Here is a 14,704-nt window from a genome sequence, read left to right as displayed (position 1 = left end):
CAGTTATAAGAAGTCCTCTTTACAATTATAGGATAACTTTCAGTCCCCTTTAGAAATTATTTATCAATTACTCAGATATATTAGAATTGGTTAGTTTTTAATGTTTTACAGTTAAGGAATAATTTGTTGAAAAAGAAAGCAAAAGTTCTCATAATAAATATATCAATTCAAATAAGATTCAATTACTATTCTTATTGAAGTAATTCAGTATTTAATATTTTCTGTTGTAAAAATTCACATAAATCATTACAGCTGGAAATATTCCTACAGGTAACTCAATATCAGGATAATGAGGCAGATAAATTGTATTAATTATATTGACTACACTTTATTAAGTTTTTTTAATTTAAAAGTATTAAGCTTTATAACTTAAAGTTCTAAAGGGGATTTAGTTTCAGTGGACATTACCAGGTATTACATAGCAAATATGATATTTTCCATGGTGATAGAATACATTGAATTGCTTCTTGTTTTAGGCTGTGCATGTATCCTTTAATTAAAATGTAATGTAATACATATTTTCTTTGTATTTTATTTTTATCAATCATTTAGAAATGAGAGCATTGTTTACATTTACATATTCAAACAAAAGAAGGAGCTTTCGTATTGATGATATATATGAATGTGAGTCATGAATGTGTGTGCATATTATTTATACATAATGTACATATATATTAAATGTGTCAGAGTAGTTGTATATACTAATGTATTGACTTTGTTTGTAATAAATTGACATGTTACAAGTTTTGCCCGCTTTTTATTATTATTATAAAATAAATACAATTTTCATAATAAACATTTATTAAGCTGATAGTAACTTCAATTGTATTTAAAAAAGTAGCTTTACTGATGTGTCCTCTATCAGGTCTTGGCTCTGACAGAACCTGGTTCTAATCCAGCACTCTTTGATGGACGAGACATTTCTTTTTGCCTTTCCTTCTCCATATCCTTCTTTTTCCCCAACCTATATTCCTATATATTGAAAAAAAATTTTTAATTTGAATTTGTCTGAATGCAATTAATCAGAGGAGTATATATGAGAACCAGGTCCGTGACTTTACTCTGACAATCTCTCTACTTATCTTTGTTTATATTTACGGATCTACTCAAATTTGAATCCCTATCAATAAATTATCATGTTTTGAGAATGAAATAATATGTTTAAACGTTCTTCATTTATCCAAAATCCATCTTCAATTTTTATAAAAGACTAATTATATCTATATGTCATTCAATGTATTCTTATATGTCATTTTAACATGTAATAGAGCAGAAAGTACCTGCGGTAAATCGTATATAATCGTCGCAAATCTAACCTCAATGTAAGTCTGCCTTTAATGACATTTTTACATAGAAATGCCATTATATAATTTAAATGAAATAATTCTTATATTTAAAAATAAATGTATTACAAATATTTTATTAATTTTTGAAAATAGAAATATATAATTATACGTTATAATATACATTTATTTATGTATATATCTGTAAATAACCTATATACAGTGTGTAATGTTCAATAATTATATCATTACAATGATATGAAACGATAACATTATTTAATGTAAATATAAACATAATTTGTAATTGAAAACATGATACGAAACGAAATATATTAAATGTAATACATTTATGATTTAACAACCTTTACTATGTAATATTTTCTAGGATTTGTGGTTGACGATTGTTGTTCTCGGATTAATTTAAAAGGGTACTTAACTGTATTTTGTTTGTATGTTGTCCAATTTGTAAATTTAATTAAAACATAGAAAATATGAATATATTACCAAAAACGCACGAAGAATTTAGCCAAGTTGAATATTGGAACACGTTTTTCAAGAAACGTGGTAAAAGAAACTTTGAATGGTATGTCTTACTTATTAATGGCATGTTCACAATTTAGTATTAAACACACATTTGCTTTACATATATATGATTCTTCCTTTTTATTTAGGTATGGAGAATATCCAGAATTATGTGGTATATTTTTAAAGTACATCAAGGTGAAAGACAATATTTTAATTGTCGGTTGCGGCAATTCTACTGTTAGCATGTGTTTGTATGATGCTGGGTACAGGTATGAGATCTTTAATCATGTTGACCTTATATTATAAATTTAAAGCAAAGTCATTTTGTTTAAGATTGTCATTTTTTGTACAACTGCTTTTTTTATAAAAGGTAATGTCGGTTAATCTTTAGTAATATTATTTTTAATTTTATTCTTAATTGCAGAAATATTACTAATATTGATATATCACATATTGTTATCAAACAAATGCGTGATATTAATGCAACTATGAGACCACAATTAGTTTATGAACATATGGATGCTACACAAATGGCATATGCTGATAATACATTTAGCGTTGTTTTGGATAAAGGTACTTTAGATGCTCTTATGCCAGATACTAAAGAAGGGACAGTATCTAATGTTAACAAATATTTTAAGGTACACCATATATATTAAGTAATGAGTAAATCACGTTTACACCATGTTTTATTTACAGTGTATATATGCACTATACTTTTTAATATGTCTTAGTAAAGTAATAATATATCTTACTATATAATAATTTTTAGGAAATTACAAGAATTCTACGCAATGGCGGCAGATACATATGCATCTCATTATTACAGGAATATATTTTAAGGCAACTTTTATCTTATTTTCCAAATGTTGGGTTCATGTTTCGTATAGTACGTTGTCATGAAGCAGAAGAAAAAACACGCCTTGAAGATGGAAGTTCAATCCCAGTTTTTGCAGTAATTGCAACAAAGATTACAAATTTGTCACAGACTGTAAGTTTTATGTTATTATTAAAAAGTAAGTTGCCTATTTTTAATAATATTAAATTTATATTTAAATTATCAGATTCTTATAATGTAATTGACAATATTTCACTGATGCCCATTTTAACAATTTCTTTCTAAAATAAATGTTGTATAATTACAATAGGTTCTAGAAGTAGTACTAGTTGATGGTGCACCAAGACGATTATCATCAGTGGATGAAATGATATCAGCTATACTTTCAGCACAACAATCTGCATTTATATTTAATAGTCTTCAAAAGCGTAGTGTGGCTGATATTGGAGAAATCTCACTAAATTTACATTCTCCTGATAACAAACATCCACGTTATACAATTTACGTTTTAGATCAGCCCAAGGTACATGGTACAAAAAGTTATGCAGCTTTTATAGTACCACAAGGAAAGTGAGTTTATGTCTAGTATAAGTACATATTTAATGATTCCAAAGATGAAATTGAGACAAAGCTTAAATTTTTTGTTCTGTTAGGGAAACCGATTGGCTATTTAGTACAAAAGAAGGTAGACAACAGGTTCTTAAGAGCTCCCAGCGTGATAGACTTGCTATTGTCACACTATGCAGGGAGCACAAATTTGAAAATTGGGAAGCTGTAAAAAGTGAAATCGAAGATTGTATTTTGAATCTAGCACCAGAAGGCTTGTCTGGAAAAAATGATATTCCATTTTTATCACTGGGTTCAGATGTTGGGGTCAGAACAATATGTTTTGAAGGAAAGAGCAATTTGAGTGGTCCTTTCGTTGTTGAAGAGATTGAAAGAGATGGTAGTGAATTTAGGAGATTAATTTTTCTAAATAATCCATATGTTGTTCAGAGTGAAGCTCGTCTTAAACAAGGTATACAATTTTACTTCTTATTGTTTCATCAGAATCATCTTACCACACAATGTTTTTAATTTATAAATAATTCTTTTTAGCTAAATCTAGACGAGGTAAAATGAAAAAAGTTGTTGATTCAGGATTTTTAGCGTGTGATCATCATGTATATATGAGCATTGGTGTTAGTGCTGCAATAAATTCTAAAGAATGTGACGAGATAATGATCATAGGTTTAGGTGGAGGTGGATTGTGCACATTTTTATATAATTGTTTTCCTAAGGTATATGTATACTACATGTTTGAATTTAATTTTTTTTAATCACATGTTACAAATATTTAATAATATATATATTTGTAATTCTGCAGTTACGAATTACAGCAGTTGAAATCGATGAGAAGATGTTAAAAGTCGCCACTGACTATTTTGGTCTCATTCTTGACAATAGAATGAAGGTTGAAATTGCGGATGGTATTCAAATTATCAAAGATAGTACATCGAATGGCAAAAGATACAAAGCTATACTTTTTGATGTAGACAGTAAAGATAATACAGTTGGAATGAGTTGTCCACCTAGGCAGTTTCTAGAGATGCCTATTATAAAATCAGTTGCAGAATGTTTAATGAATGATGGATTTTTTATCTTAAATTTAGTTAGTCGAGATGGAAATATCAAACAGAAAGTGAAGAGCGACCTAAAATCTGTTTTTCAGTCTATGGCATGCTATTCTGTACAAGATGAAGTAAATGAAGTTGTAATATGTTCTTTAAATGAAATTGACGATATTGAATGGAAACATATATTTAAAAATTCTGTAACAACTTTAAACGAACAGATATCTATGCGGAAGTTACTAAGTGACACAAATATGTATGATTTATCGTCTTTAATGGGAAATCTGAGTATAGAGTTTTAAGTAAAAAGTATATATATATATATACATATATATATATATAAAACCAACCAACTATATATATATATATAGTTAATTTCGTGTACAATATTCATTTGAACTTCTGTAAATATTAAAATAACAAAATTGAAATATATTTTTGTACAATGGTGTGTTTTTTCAATTTAAAAATATTTTTCTCCTTCCTCATCTTGCTGTTATCATAAAGTTGCACATCATACAAGAATTGAAACAACAGCGAAGTTTGACTGACTTCCATAATATTGGAAAAATGAAGATTGATTAAGGATAGGTAAAATATTTTTCTTACTATTAATTTTACATATGAACACTCTGATTTCGAAACCTTTTTACTTGGCGTAAATTCTCATTTGTTTGGTTTGGTACCAGAAAGCATCACGCAAAAATAGTGTACTAGGCAGGGTAAATAACGGTGCGGCTCTTGATGTTATGATACATTTGATTAAAAATCAAAAAGATACGAGGAAACGCGAATTTAGTTCACGATACCTCTGTTCTATAATGATTGCGTGCTATTAGGCTAACGCAAATCGCGATGAACACGAACATTGCTTCCGATACAGATTTCATACTTAGTGTTTTATACCTAGCATAATATGTATTTATATATAGGTATATTTAGTCAGTAACACATAATAATTAAAAACTATGAAATTAATATTTAACGTACATATATTATAATCATTTTACTTCGAAGCGGTTTCAGAAACAAAGATTTTATACCTATTTACAGTTAATCAATCACACAGTATGTAATCATCATAATTTAATAATTTGTTATTAGAGCCTAGTAACATTTTAGACATTTTTTTTATTAGGATCTATAGTTAATTTATCACACAGTATGTAATCATCATAATTTAATAATTTGTTATTAGATCCTAGTAACATTTCAGAAATTTTTTTTATAAGGATCAAGGAACTTTGTAGTCTATGTTAAATAATTCTCTTATCTTAATACTTCGATTGTATTTTATTAACGAGTAAAGAAAGGAAAATTTAAAAGGCATACGTATAAGAAAATACAAAGTAAATTAAACCAAAGGATCTACCTCAAAATCTCTAGAACATATGACAATACAAAATACTCGTAATATACGGTGATTTATCACGTGGTAAACAATAATCAAATGTTGTATGGTTCTAGGAGGTATAACTTAACGTAAACGAGACTATTCAGGATCTAAACTCTAAACAGCAGCCACATGGAACGTTCACGCTTGTCAGAATAAATTAACGGAATAAAAGTCAACGATACCCTAATGATACCATTGTGCTTCTATGTTCTGGCAATTTATGCGCATTTAAGAATTTTCGACGAACTAAAACGGACGTTATGCGTTGAATAGCCGTGAAAGTGAACCCTCCGCCAGACACAAAACAATCTTTCTCGTATCCCTGAAAAGGGTCTACAAGAATTTTGAAAGAAATTCGAGCGACTGAAAATCGAAAACTGTAATAGCTTCAATATGTTGGGAATATATAAGATGATCTATATTTACAAAATAAAAAGAATGCATATAAAATGAGATTAGAAATTTTATCGATTTGAGACATATGCTATATGTATATAATGTTAACTTTTTTATGGAGATTAAAAAATTTCATCTATTTAGGTTAATTACAATTATTTCTCTTAAAGAATTATAAATAATTGACACGTGGTACTCGTTTAATATCATTGAAAAGAAAAATTAAAGTAAACGTTTGTATTATTGAATACTTTAGTTTTGGAAGGTTTTTTCAAAACACAAAATAGTGAAAAGAAATTTTGTATACTGTTTACTATAGTATCACTAAGTTAATTACCAACTAAAATATTACTAAATATCGCTTTGTGATTCTTAAGGCGTATGAAACGATCTACAATGAAAAGTCGGGAAAGGGAAATGATTTTATAAGAAAAAGAAAGCTTAGAATAATGAAGTCACTGGTCCTAGGGACGACACAGCAGGTGGCATCGCTTTCGGAAAGACGAAAAAAATGTGTAGCGGCGAACTTTCACCGGTTAATGAGACGTTAATACAACAAATGGCACTCCTGTGGTTAAAATGTAACTTAACGAATGTAAAATGTCACCGTCGCAATTGGACATCCATCTTGGAATGATTACTTATAATTAAGATTTCGTATTCGCTTTCCCCGAGATGAATATTCGATTATTGGTAAAAAGAAATATCAACTAGTTAGCCGTTTTAGCTATAAGGAAATTGTAAATGCGTGCGTATTCCATGAAAAGTTCCTCGTAAAGTAATCAGCTTCTCGGTAGAGCATTCGATTTAAGTGTTTCTCGCATTAACGTGTCTATGGGATAGCTATTGATACACTGCTGAGAAATTCCTTCGTGAGAAACATATAATGTAAGACTACACTTTTTTGTTTAGTGAACGACGAATCTCATTTGTTCGTTTTATTGAGAACATATTCAACAAAGCAGCAAATATTATTTCCATTTTTAAAGCGTATTTTAATTTATTTATTTACTTTGTGTTAACTGAATCACAGTCATCAGAGATTGCTTCAAGCAGTTTGATAGCTTGTAAATAAATTTGTTATTCGGATCCTAGAGGAACTAATATTATTTGTAACTCTTCTAAATCGATATACATATACATACATAGAGTTTTGACTGTGATTGCAAAGATAGAATACAAGGAAAGAATACAAAGATACGCTTACATATTTCAATATTTTAGGTAAAAGTTGAAAAACGCTGTATTCATTTTCTCATCTTTCTCTATCTACTCTATATATGGTTCCAACGATTTTAAAAACTGTCTAAATTTCCAAAAAATATCCACATACAGATTACATCGAGATCAAATTGTACATAAGTATTGCTGTAACGAATACTGATATGTTAACGATAACGAGACTATTTTTTAGTTGTTCTTGGAACTGGATAGTTTAAAAAAGAAGAGAGGAAAAGCAAAAAATAGAACCAATAATAGTAAAACGGATCGTCTCTGTTATGAAGCGCATTCAGCGAGCAAGTATCACGAATGCGGGAGCTGGCGAGGTAACGGAGGCGCATAAACCTCGGTTATGGTACCAAGATAAGTTCGAGCATAGTCCTAGTATGGTCATGACAGGGAAAACCACGAATTTCGCGAGAACAGACTCCGTGGTTATTACAAAGATCATTGGATTCCTCGAAGAAGACGCACCGAAATTGGAGTGAGCAATAAACCAGCGCATTGATTTTCAATCCTAGCTCGATGCTTTCCACGAATTTTCTAGTAAAGTGCTTTTCCAATTTGCTACGTTGCACAGAATGGCATGCAGTGGATACAAATCGAAATAATCATTGCCTGATATTGATCTTATTATTCGATAATATCCTCAGTCTGTAAGTAATTAATATAAATGTAAACAATGGTTTCCCAAAATATCGATAGAGAATTACTAAAAATGGTTTGTACATCAAAATATAATCGCTTGATAATTAGCTCACTCTTTCATTATTCTTGTTTGTTAATTTTGGTTAAATAGTGTTTGTTACATTTTAAATAAGGAGAATTTGAGTAAAGATACGTATAATTTTAATTTCCAATTAAAACATTCTTTCTTTCTGTAAAGAGTAATCAAACAAACGATTCGAACCACCCTATAATTTTGATTGTTCTGTGTCAAGGAAGTATTATATTACATTGCTATATAATTTTTCTTCTATTGCAAACTGTTATACCGAGTATTTTTTATTTCTTTAGTGAAATCCACTCATAATCACGACTTGGTTGAAGATTTCTGACCACGCCTATTTCAAGAAAATTGTAAAAGTTACATAAAAATGCTGTATTTCATTAAATGTCAGCATGATATCTGATGGGAATGAAAGAGAGGATAAAAGATCTCTGCATGATACTTACGAGAAATGGAAAAAATGTTCCTCTCATTGGTGCTCGAACTTCACCTTATGTGCTTAGACAAAGAAAAAAATATTTAAGATATTTAATTATCCAAACGATGCCAGTGAATTTTTGTCGAATGTCTGCAGCGTCGAATGGAGTCATTTCATTTTATCTCTGTACATTTCGTTCGTTTGCTGTAAGTGTACCAATACTGTTTGACATTGTTTATTTTTATTTTTTAATAGATTGTAAATTAAACGAGGATAAAAAAATACTCTGCGTGCTCTTTTCAAAACATTTTAGAGAATTGTTTTTCACGTCTCTTTAATTTTTACACCCATGCTTTGTGTCCATTACAATTCTGTTTTAATAATTATCTCCATTACGGTATCGCAACGAATTCCTTCAAGTAACTTCAGCATCTTAAAGACCTGAGTAAATTTCATAAATCTCCTTATTCGAAATTCAAGGAAATAGAAGATAATTCCACATTGGAGAGACTATTTATACTATTGTACGTTACCCGCGAAGAAAAATCAATTGAAACACGATGTCAAGCCACGTTATATTAGCATAACAAAACAACCACGTTAACCTCATGATTTTCACCCTAATATTGTGTAGATTTCTGTTACATTTCATTAGACAGGTATATTCAAGGGTTTCCGAAGCCCCATCTTTGAGAAATGCACCTTGAAATCGATGTCAAGCTTCAGAATTTCCTTTTATGGAAATTAAGGCTCTCTGAAAAGTGAAATTTGGTCGATTCACTGAAACATCGCTAGGCTGACGATATCGAATATTTCACTAATGATTTGTTTGTCATTCTTCGAATTATCGAATACGAAATGAGAAGACCACCTACTCATAGTAATTTGCATACAAGATTTCTATTCGCAGTCTCGATGCAATTTAAATAGATCTAATTATTGAATTTATTGAATTATCTGTAAGGATAGAATAATATAATTTCTGAGACAAATTTTATCAAATTTTTATAGAAAAATATGAACGTGAAAAATATTGAGATACAAGTAGTGTTTTAAAAGCCTAGTTAAAAATGTTGCAGTCGACGATGGCTTTCTCTGAATTATTAATGTTTCTGGTACCTACATAGTTCCGTGAAAAATACCTCCTAAGGGATTTTCCACCGTGGAAAATACTATGTTTGCTGTAATAATGGAGCTCACCGCAAGTTTCATACCACTGGGAATAGAATTAATCGTTTGCACGAGCGCGACACGCTTTCATCACAAACCCTTGCGGATGGATTGACCTCAGAGGAAACAATTATGATAAAAGAAAAAGATGACATGAGATTAATATTGAATATAATATATTACCTTTCTATATTTTTTGCTCTTAGATATTTTTAAATTAAATAATAATACGAAATCTTGGTTCATCTTTAGTTCTACTCAATTTTTTTGTTAAGAAATTTTCTACCTGCGAAAAAAATAATATGAAAAAGCTGTAATTAACTATATATTAAATGAAGATTCGTCTCAAAATTGGGAAACCGTTTAAAAGAAAGAAAAACAAAGATCATGTGTACTAGAGTTCAAAACGTTTAACAAATCATCGTATATACATCGTACTTTGTCAAACTATTACGAATAAAAAGTTCTTAATAATTGCGTAAAAATGATCATGTTTCGCATAATTTCATAATTTCACACAATTCAACCGGTATGAATAATTATCGTGTCAATTAGACAAGATGCTCCCGGTGGAATTATTAATAAATAATTAATAAATAAAAGCCACGCGATGACGGTGTTCTTCGATGTTGGAATTATCTACAAACAAACGATTAAAATAAAAATTTTACACGGTCGCGCGGGTTCCCGTGGAGACCCTTGCAAAAACATTTATCTGCTTCCCCGTCAGGGAATTCCTTTTCTAAGAACAATAATTTTAATCGTGACTTTTTCTACGTCGTAAGAAACATGCTCGATAAATATCGACGGAGAATTGTCCCTGTGGGGATGGTGAATAAAAAATAAGCTGACTTCTTTCATCGTGTCGTTCCTTCTAAATAATCGTTCCCCATATGTTCGTGACATTTTCTAGCACCGCTCGAATAATCATGAGCTATGCCATTGGAGACCAATGAATGGATATAATCGGAAATTTTGATGTTTTGAATTCTCCTCTCTTTTCGTATTTTACAATAATTTTTATTCCTCCGTTGAGATCTTTGTGACAGCGAGATAAATTTGGAAAGCAGATCGTTAGATATTTATGTCTAACAATGGCTATACTAATAGTGGTTATAACCAATAGATTATTATCTTTTGATTGTTATCTCGTTCGAAACTGTGGCTTATAAATAATCCATATATTCCGTATTGTCAGAAGAATTTTATAAACAATACAATTAAATTCTGATTTTTCACGAACACCATTTCTTCAATTCACCCTAGAAGTTGTTATTATTTATATGTCATCCTCAAGAAGCGAGTCATTCAAAGAGTGAAGCTAATTGCATTAGTTTGCACGAGCATAAACTATATTTAGCAAAGATAAGAAGAAGCAATAATCAGGATCAGATGGAAGAGCCACAGACTTTCATCTTACGCTAATTGATGACGCGGGAAATTTTAATTTTTAATTCAATTAAGAATTCCCTGTTATGTAGTTTCTATTCAACGAAACAAGTAAAGACGCTCGAGAAAGTTTGACTTTCGATAATAACGCGAGCTCTCCTATTAGGAAGCGTTGGTATTAAAATGGTGCGAGAAATCGGTAGGTTTATACTCGGAAAGAGGCGCAGCCACGAGTTTCTGGAAGCAATTTTTGCAGCCGCCTCGATAACGAACATTTTCGTGCAACAGTCCGATGCTGCTCTGGTTTCCACGTCTCTGACTTTATTACCTATAATTATAGATGCAGCAAATGTAGTAAATCCCCGTTGCAACGCAGTCATTTGGAAACACGGCTTTTCCTTCGCGTCGTTAATCTCCGACTTCTACTCCACGCTCTCGGTTCATCGTGCCTTTATGCTTCTATGGGTCTTATGCCTTTACATGGCGTGATTAAGTATTTCTTTTCACGAGAACATCTGAAGAAATAGTTCCATGCCTTATTGAAGTATCAATGAAGCTTCTTTAAATCGATTAGTCAAGTGTAATACTGAATAAAATAGATTTAAATCGATTGGAATATCACCATACCTTATTGAAGACTTAATAGAGCTTATATCGATTAATTAATTAATTGTTATGACACAAAGTATATTTAAATTATCTTAATTCCTTTATACGAGTCAATTAAATATTTCTTCTCACAACAAAGTCCAGAGAAAGACATAGCTTATCGAAATCTTACCAAAGCTTATCTAAATCAATTAAAATTAGGTGTTATTAAATAATGTAAACATAAATCAAATGAGAATATTATTCTACATGGATCGATTAGCTATTTCTTTTTACAAGAACATCCAGAGAGATATTTCCATACCTTATCGATATCTTAATGAAGATTATCTGAATCGATTAATTAATTGTCATTAAATGATACAGGTATCGATCGCTTAAACATATTTCTCTACATAACCTGGTTGTGATATGTACACTTTCATTCATAAATATTAGGTTATTTTCGTCGATCTGTACTGAAAACACATGAATGTTATTCAAACGCATGAAATAATAGTAAACTAATCGTAAGCTATACCTATCTATACATTCTATGAAACGAGAGTCGTATTTGTCCTTTTCATACAATATTGGGCCCTTTTCTTACATTAAGAAGAAAGTTGAGACCCCAATTAGAGGGATGCGCAGTACACAAATCCACAAATTAATTCTATTAATTACCCTTTTTCGAAATAAAAATTTGATCGATTTATAGATCTCGAAACACTATCGCCACGTAGCTGCAAAAAGGTGCAACTAATTTCCATATCTGTGCATTGTCGCACAGTGGTGCTTTCTTTACGTTCTATGTTGCCATCTATCGAATCCGGCTGGAACTGCGAGAAAGTAACAGGAGTATAGAATGTGCGAGGAGGTATCTCAACTTCTGTTAGACAAAGAGCGCACTACTGTGCGAGAAGGACGGACACACGTGACGTCACAGACAAAGACAGCCATATTGTGCGACAAGGACAGACGTACTTCGCCCTCTAATTTCACGATTATTCGTCAATTACACTTTTCCCTGGTAAAATTTATCAACTTTCAGAATCGCACGACAAAGGTAGAGTCTCTGGCAAGATTCACACACCAATTTCGCCCGGAATTTCCCTTTAATTAATTAGTTATCAACAATTATCGCAGCAAGTGTCGCGGCTATCACGGCACGAATCTGCGATTTTCCATAAATATCAACCTTTTGCGGCATTGATTCGCTCTCTAAGGAATTGTGGAAGCTTCCTTAGATCCTACGCTAAATTCTTCGTGCGTAAAAGTTCGTAAATTGATTACGCGTGGCGAAAATTATGCGAAAATTCACGGCGTCGCCCCTGGGCGACGAGGGGACGTCCGTGGATAATTGTTAAAAACTGAATAATTAGGCACAAATTCCGGTCAAAAGCGATGCCAGAATGTTGTCAGGGATCCCCTCTATATTCTACGATTCCAAAAGTACGGGAATTTGTCCCGGAAACGGAGCAATTGATGAAAATTCAACGAATTAGAAAGAGACGTATGTCTGTCCTTGTCGCACAATATAGCCGTCCTTGTCTGTGACGTCACGCATGTCTGTCCTTGTCGTACAATGTAGCTATCCTGGTCTAACAGGAGTTGAGATACCTCCTCGCACATTCTATGTTCCTGTTACTTTCTCGAAGTTTCAGCCGGATCCGATAGATAGCAGCAGTCCGATAGACAAGGAACGCACCATTGTGCTACAATGGACAGATATGGAAATTAGTTGCACGTTTTCGCAGCTACGTGGCGATAGTGTTTCAAGGTTTATAAATCGGGCAAACAAGTGAATTACAAAAGTGAAAAGAAAAGAGGCGAATTAAGAGGAATAATTTACGAACTTCCCTATGTAAATATACTGAACGAGAATCTGTACAACGAACTCACGTACAATTTACGTTATATTAATTAATTCACGACTTTTTCGGATGTAATTTAAAGCATACAGCCTGATGAAACCTGTATTATTACATTTGAATGAAATTATTCTTGCAGACGTTCGGCATTAACAGAGCATCATCATATAATCGCCTTAGTCTCGATACTCGATGCAATAATCGTTAATTACCCATCGATTGAACAGAAATTCACAATGAAAACCGTCTAAGGAAATTCGTTCGGTGTCCAGTCTTTGTTCCACGGTCCCAAAATCGTCTAAATCTTTCGCAGAAAAGGCTGTGGTCGATGAACGTTCCGTAGGATTGGAGAGAGAAGTATATCTCTGTCCTTGTCGCGCAATACGGCGCTCCTTGTCGCACTAACAGTCGCTGGTACCTGCTTGCAACGTTCTACGTTCCTGTTAACGTTTCTCGATTTTCAGCGAAAAGTCGTGCTTCTCGCTAGATGACTGCAGTCTCAGTAGCGTGTTTATGCCCGAGTTTAGAGGCATCGGGATGGCTCTGACCCTCGCAGTTGACCAGCCCACGGCTATTTTTCCTGCCTGGATCTAGATTATTTCATATTTTGTTGCTTCCATTAATTTATATCGGCGGATTTATTCGATTAAACGTCAACCAGGTACGTAACGTGGTAATAATTATTTCTCTCTTTTCTAAATTATTTTATTTAATGTTGCAGCTACCTTTGAAGGTTGATTGCTGGCTACTACCAGCAGCGACAAGTTAAACAATTGTAAACAATCGTAATCACACGGACTTATACGATATTTCACTCGAATAGCAAGTCATTATTTCTTCACAAACATCTAGGAAATTTATATCGTACTGTGGCGGAGGTGTAGTCGGAGCTAGGTGTGGTGAAAAGAGGAGTTTGCGTTTCGTCCCGGGACTACCGGTGGACTCGTCAGTAAGGCTATGCCCGGTAATTCCTACCTTACACGTAGAGGGAGTCTCGCTAGATGCGGTATTTATATCATGCGCCTGTATATTCGACCGCTAGCGAGATAGGCAGACTCGTCGTCGTCGTAGCCCTCTGGTGGTGGCGGTTGGTACTCGCGGCATGTGTTGCGCCGCGTTGATACCGATCCGCCACAGTACCATTAAACGTATTTATATTGCGTGGAGACGATCGTAGTACAACTGGACAGAAAATGATCCTACGCGAAGAAAATAAATCGAAGATATAGAATAAAAGCTTGTCGTACGAAACAAACGTTATAGACT

General features: G+C 32.4%; 1 protein-coding gene and 4 long non-coding RNA genes across 5 annotated transcripts; 1 reads left to right on the top strand and 4 right to left on the bottom strand.

Annotated features, from left to right (window-relative positions):
* Positions 1–470: 470 nt before the first annotated feature.
* On the bottom strand, positions 471–1,322 carry LOC117242969. The gene is made up of 2 exons (XR_004495370.1): positions 1,281–1,322; positions 471–972 (listed from the first exon to the last, which is right to left on the bottom strand). It is a non-coding gene; the product is annotated as an uncharacterized LOC117242969 (long non-coding RNA).
* Positions 1,233–4,548, top strand: LOC117242967 (eEF1A lysine and N-terminal methyltransferase homolog). The gene is given in 10 exon segments (XM_033510041.1): positions 1,233–1,322; positions 1,669–1,866; positions 1,955–2,077; positions 2,233–2,449; positions 2,581–2,799; positions 2,957–3,216; positions 3,300–3,664; positions 3,745–3,926; positions 4,013–4,448; positions 4,451–4,548. Coding segments are annotated over 9 exon segments (1,950 nt in total). The 5' UTR covers positions 1,233–1,322; positions 1,669–1,774; the 3' UTR covers positions 4,507–4,548.
* Positions 4,549–8,713: 4,165 nt separating this feature from the next.
* On the bottom strand, positions 8,714–9,837 carry LOC117243163. The gene is made up of 2 exons (XR_004495406.1): positions 8,954–9,837; positions 8,714–8,861 (listed from the first exon to the last, which is right to left on the bottom strand). It is a non-coding gene; the product is annotated as an uncharacterized LOC117243163 (long non-coding RNA).
* A 1,341-nt stretch (positions 9,838–11,178) lies between these two features.
* LOC117243164 lies at positions 11,179–11,683 on the bottom strand. Its single transcript, XR_004495407.1, has 2 exons — positions 11,607–11,683; positions 11,179–11,494 (listed from the first exon to the last, which is right to left on the bottom strand). It is a non-coding gene; the product is annotated as an uncharacterized LOC117243164 (long non-coding RNA).
* Positions 11,684–12,322, bottom strand: LOC117243162. The gene is made up of 3 exons (XR_004495405.1): positions 12,252–12,322; positions 11,893–12,041; positions 11,684–11,770 (listed from the first exon to the last, which is right to left on the bottom strand). It is a non-coding gene; the product is annotated as an uncharacterized LOC117243162 (long non-coding RNA).
* Between the last annotated feature and the right edge of the window lie 2,382 nt (positions 12,323–14,704).

The sequence above is a fragment of the Bombus vosnesenskii genome, unplaced genomic scaffold, assembly GCF_011952255.1.
Source record: "Bombus vosnesenskii isolate JDL3184/JDL3185 unplaced genomic scaffold, Bvos_JDL3184-5_v1.1 scf7180000013265, whole genome shotgun sequence".
In the NCBI taxonomy this organism is placed as follows: domain Eukaryota; kingdom Metazoa; phylum Arthropoda; class Insecta; order Hymenoptera; family Apidae; genus Bombus; species Bombus vosnesenskii.
The sequence above is the reverse complement of the archived record's forward strand: the minus strand, read 5'-3'. Positions and strand labels throughout refer to the sequence as shown.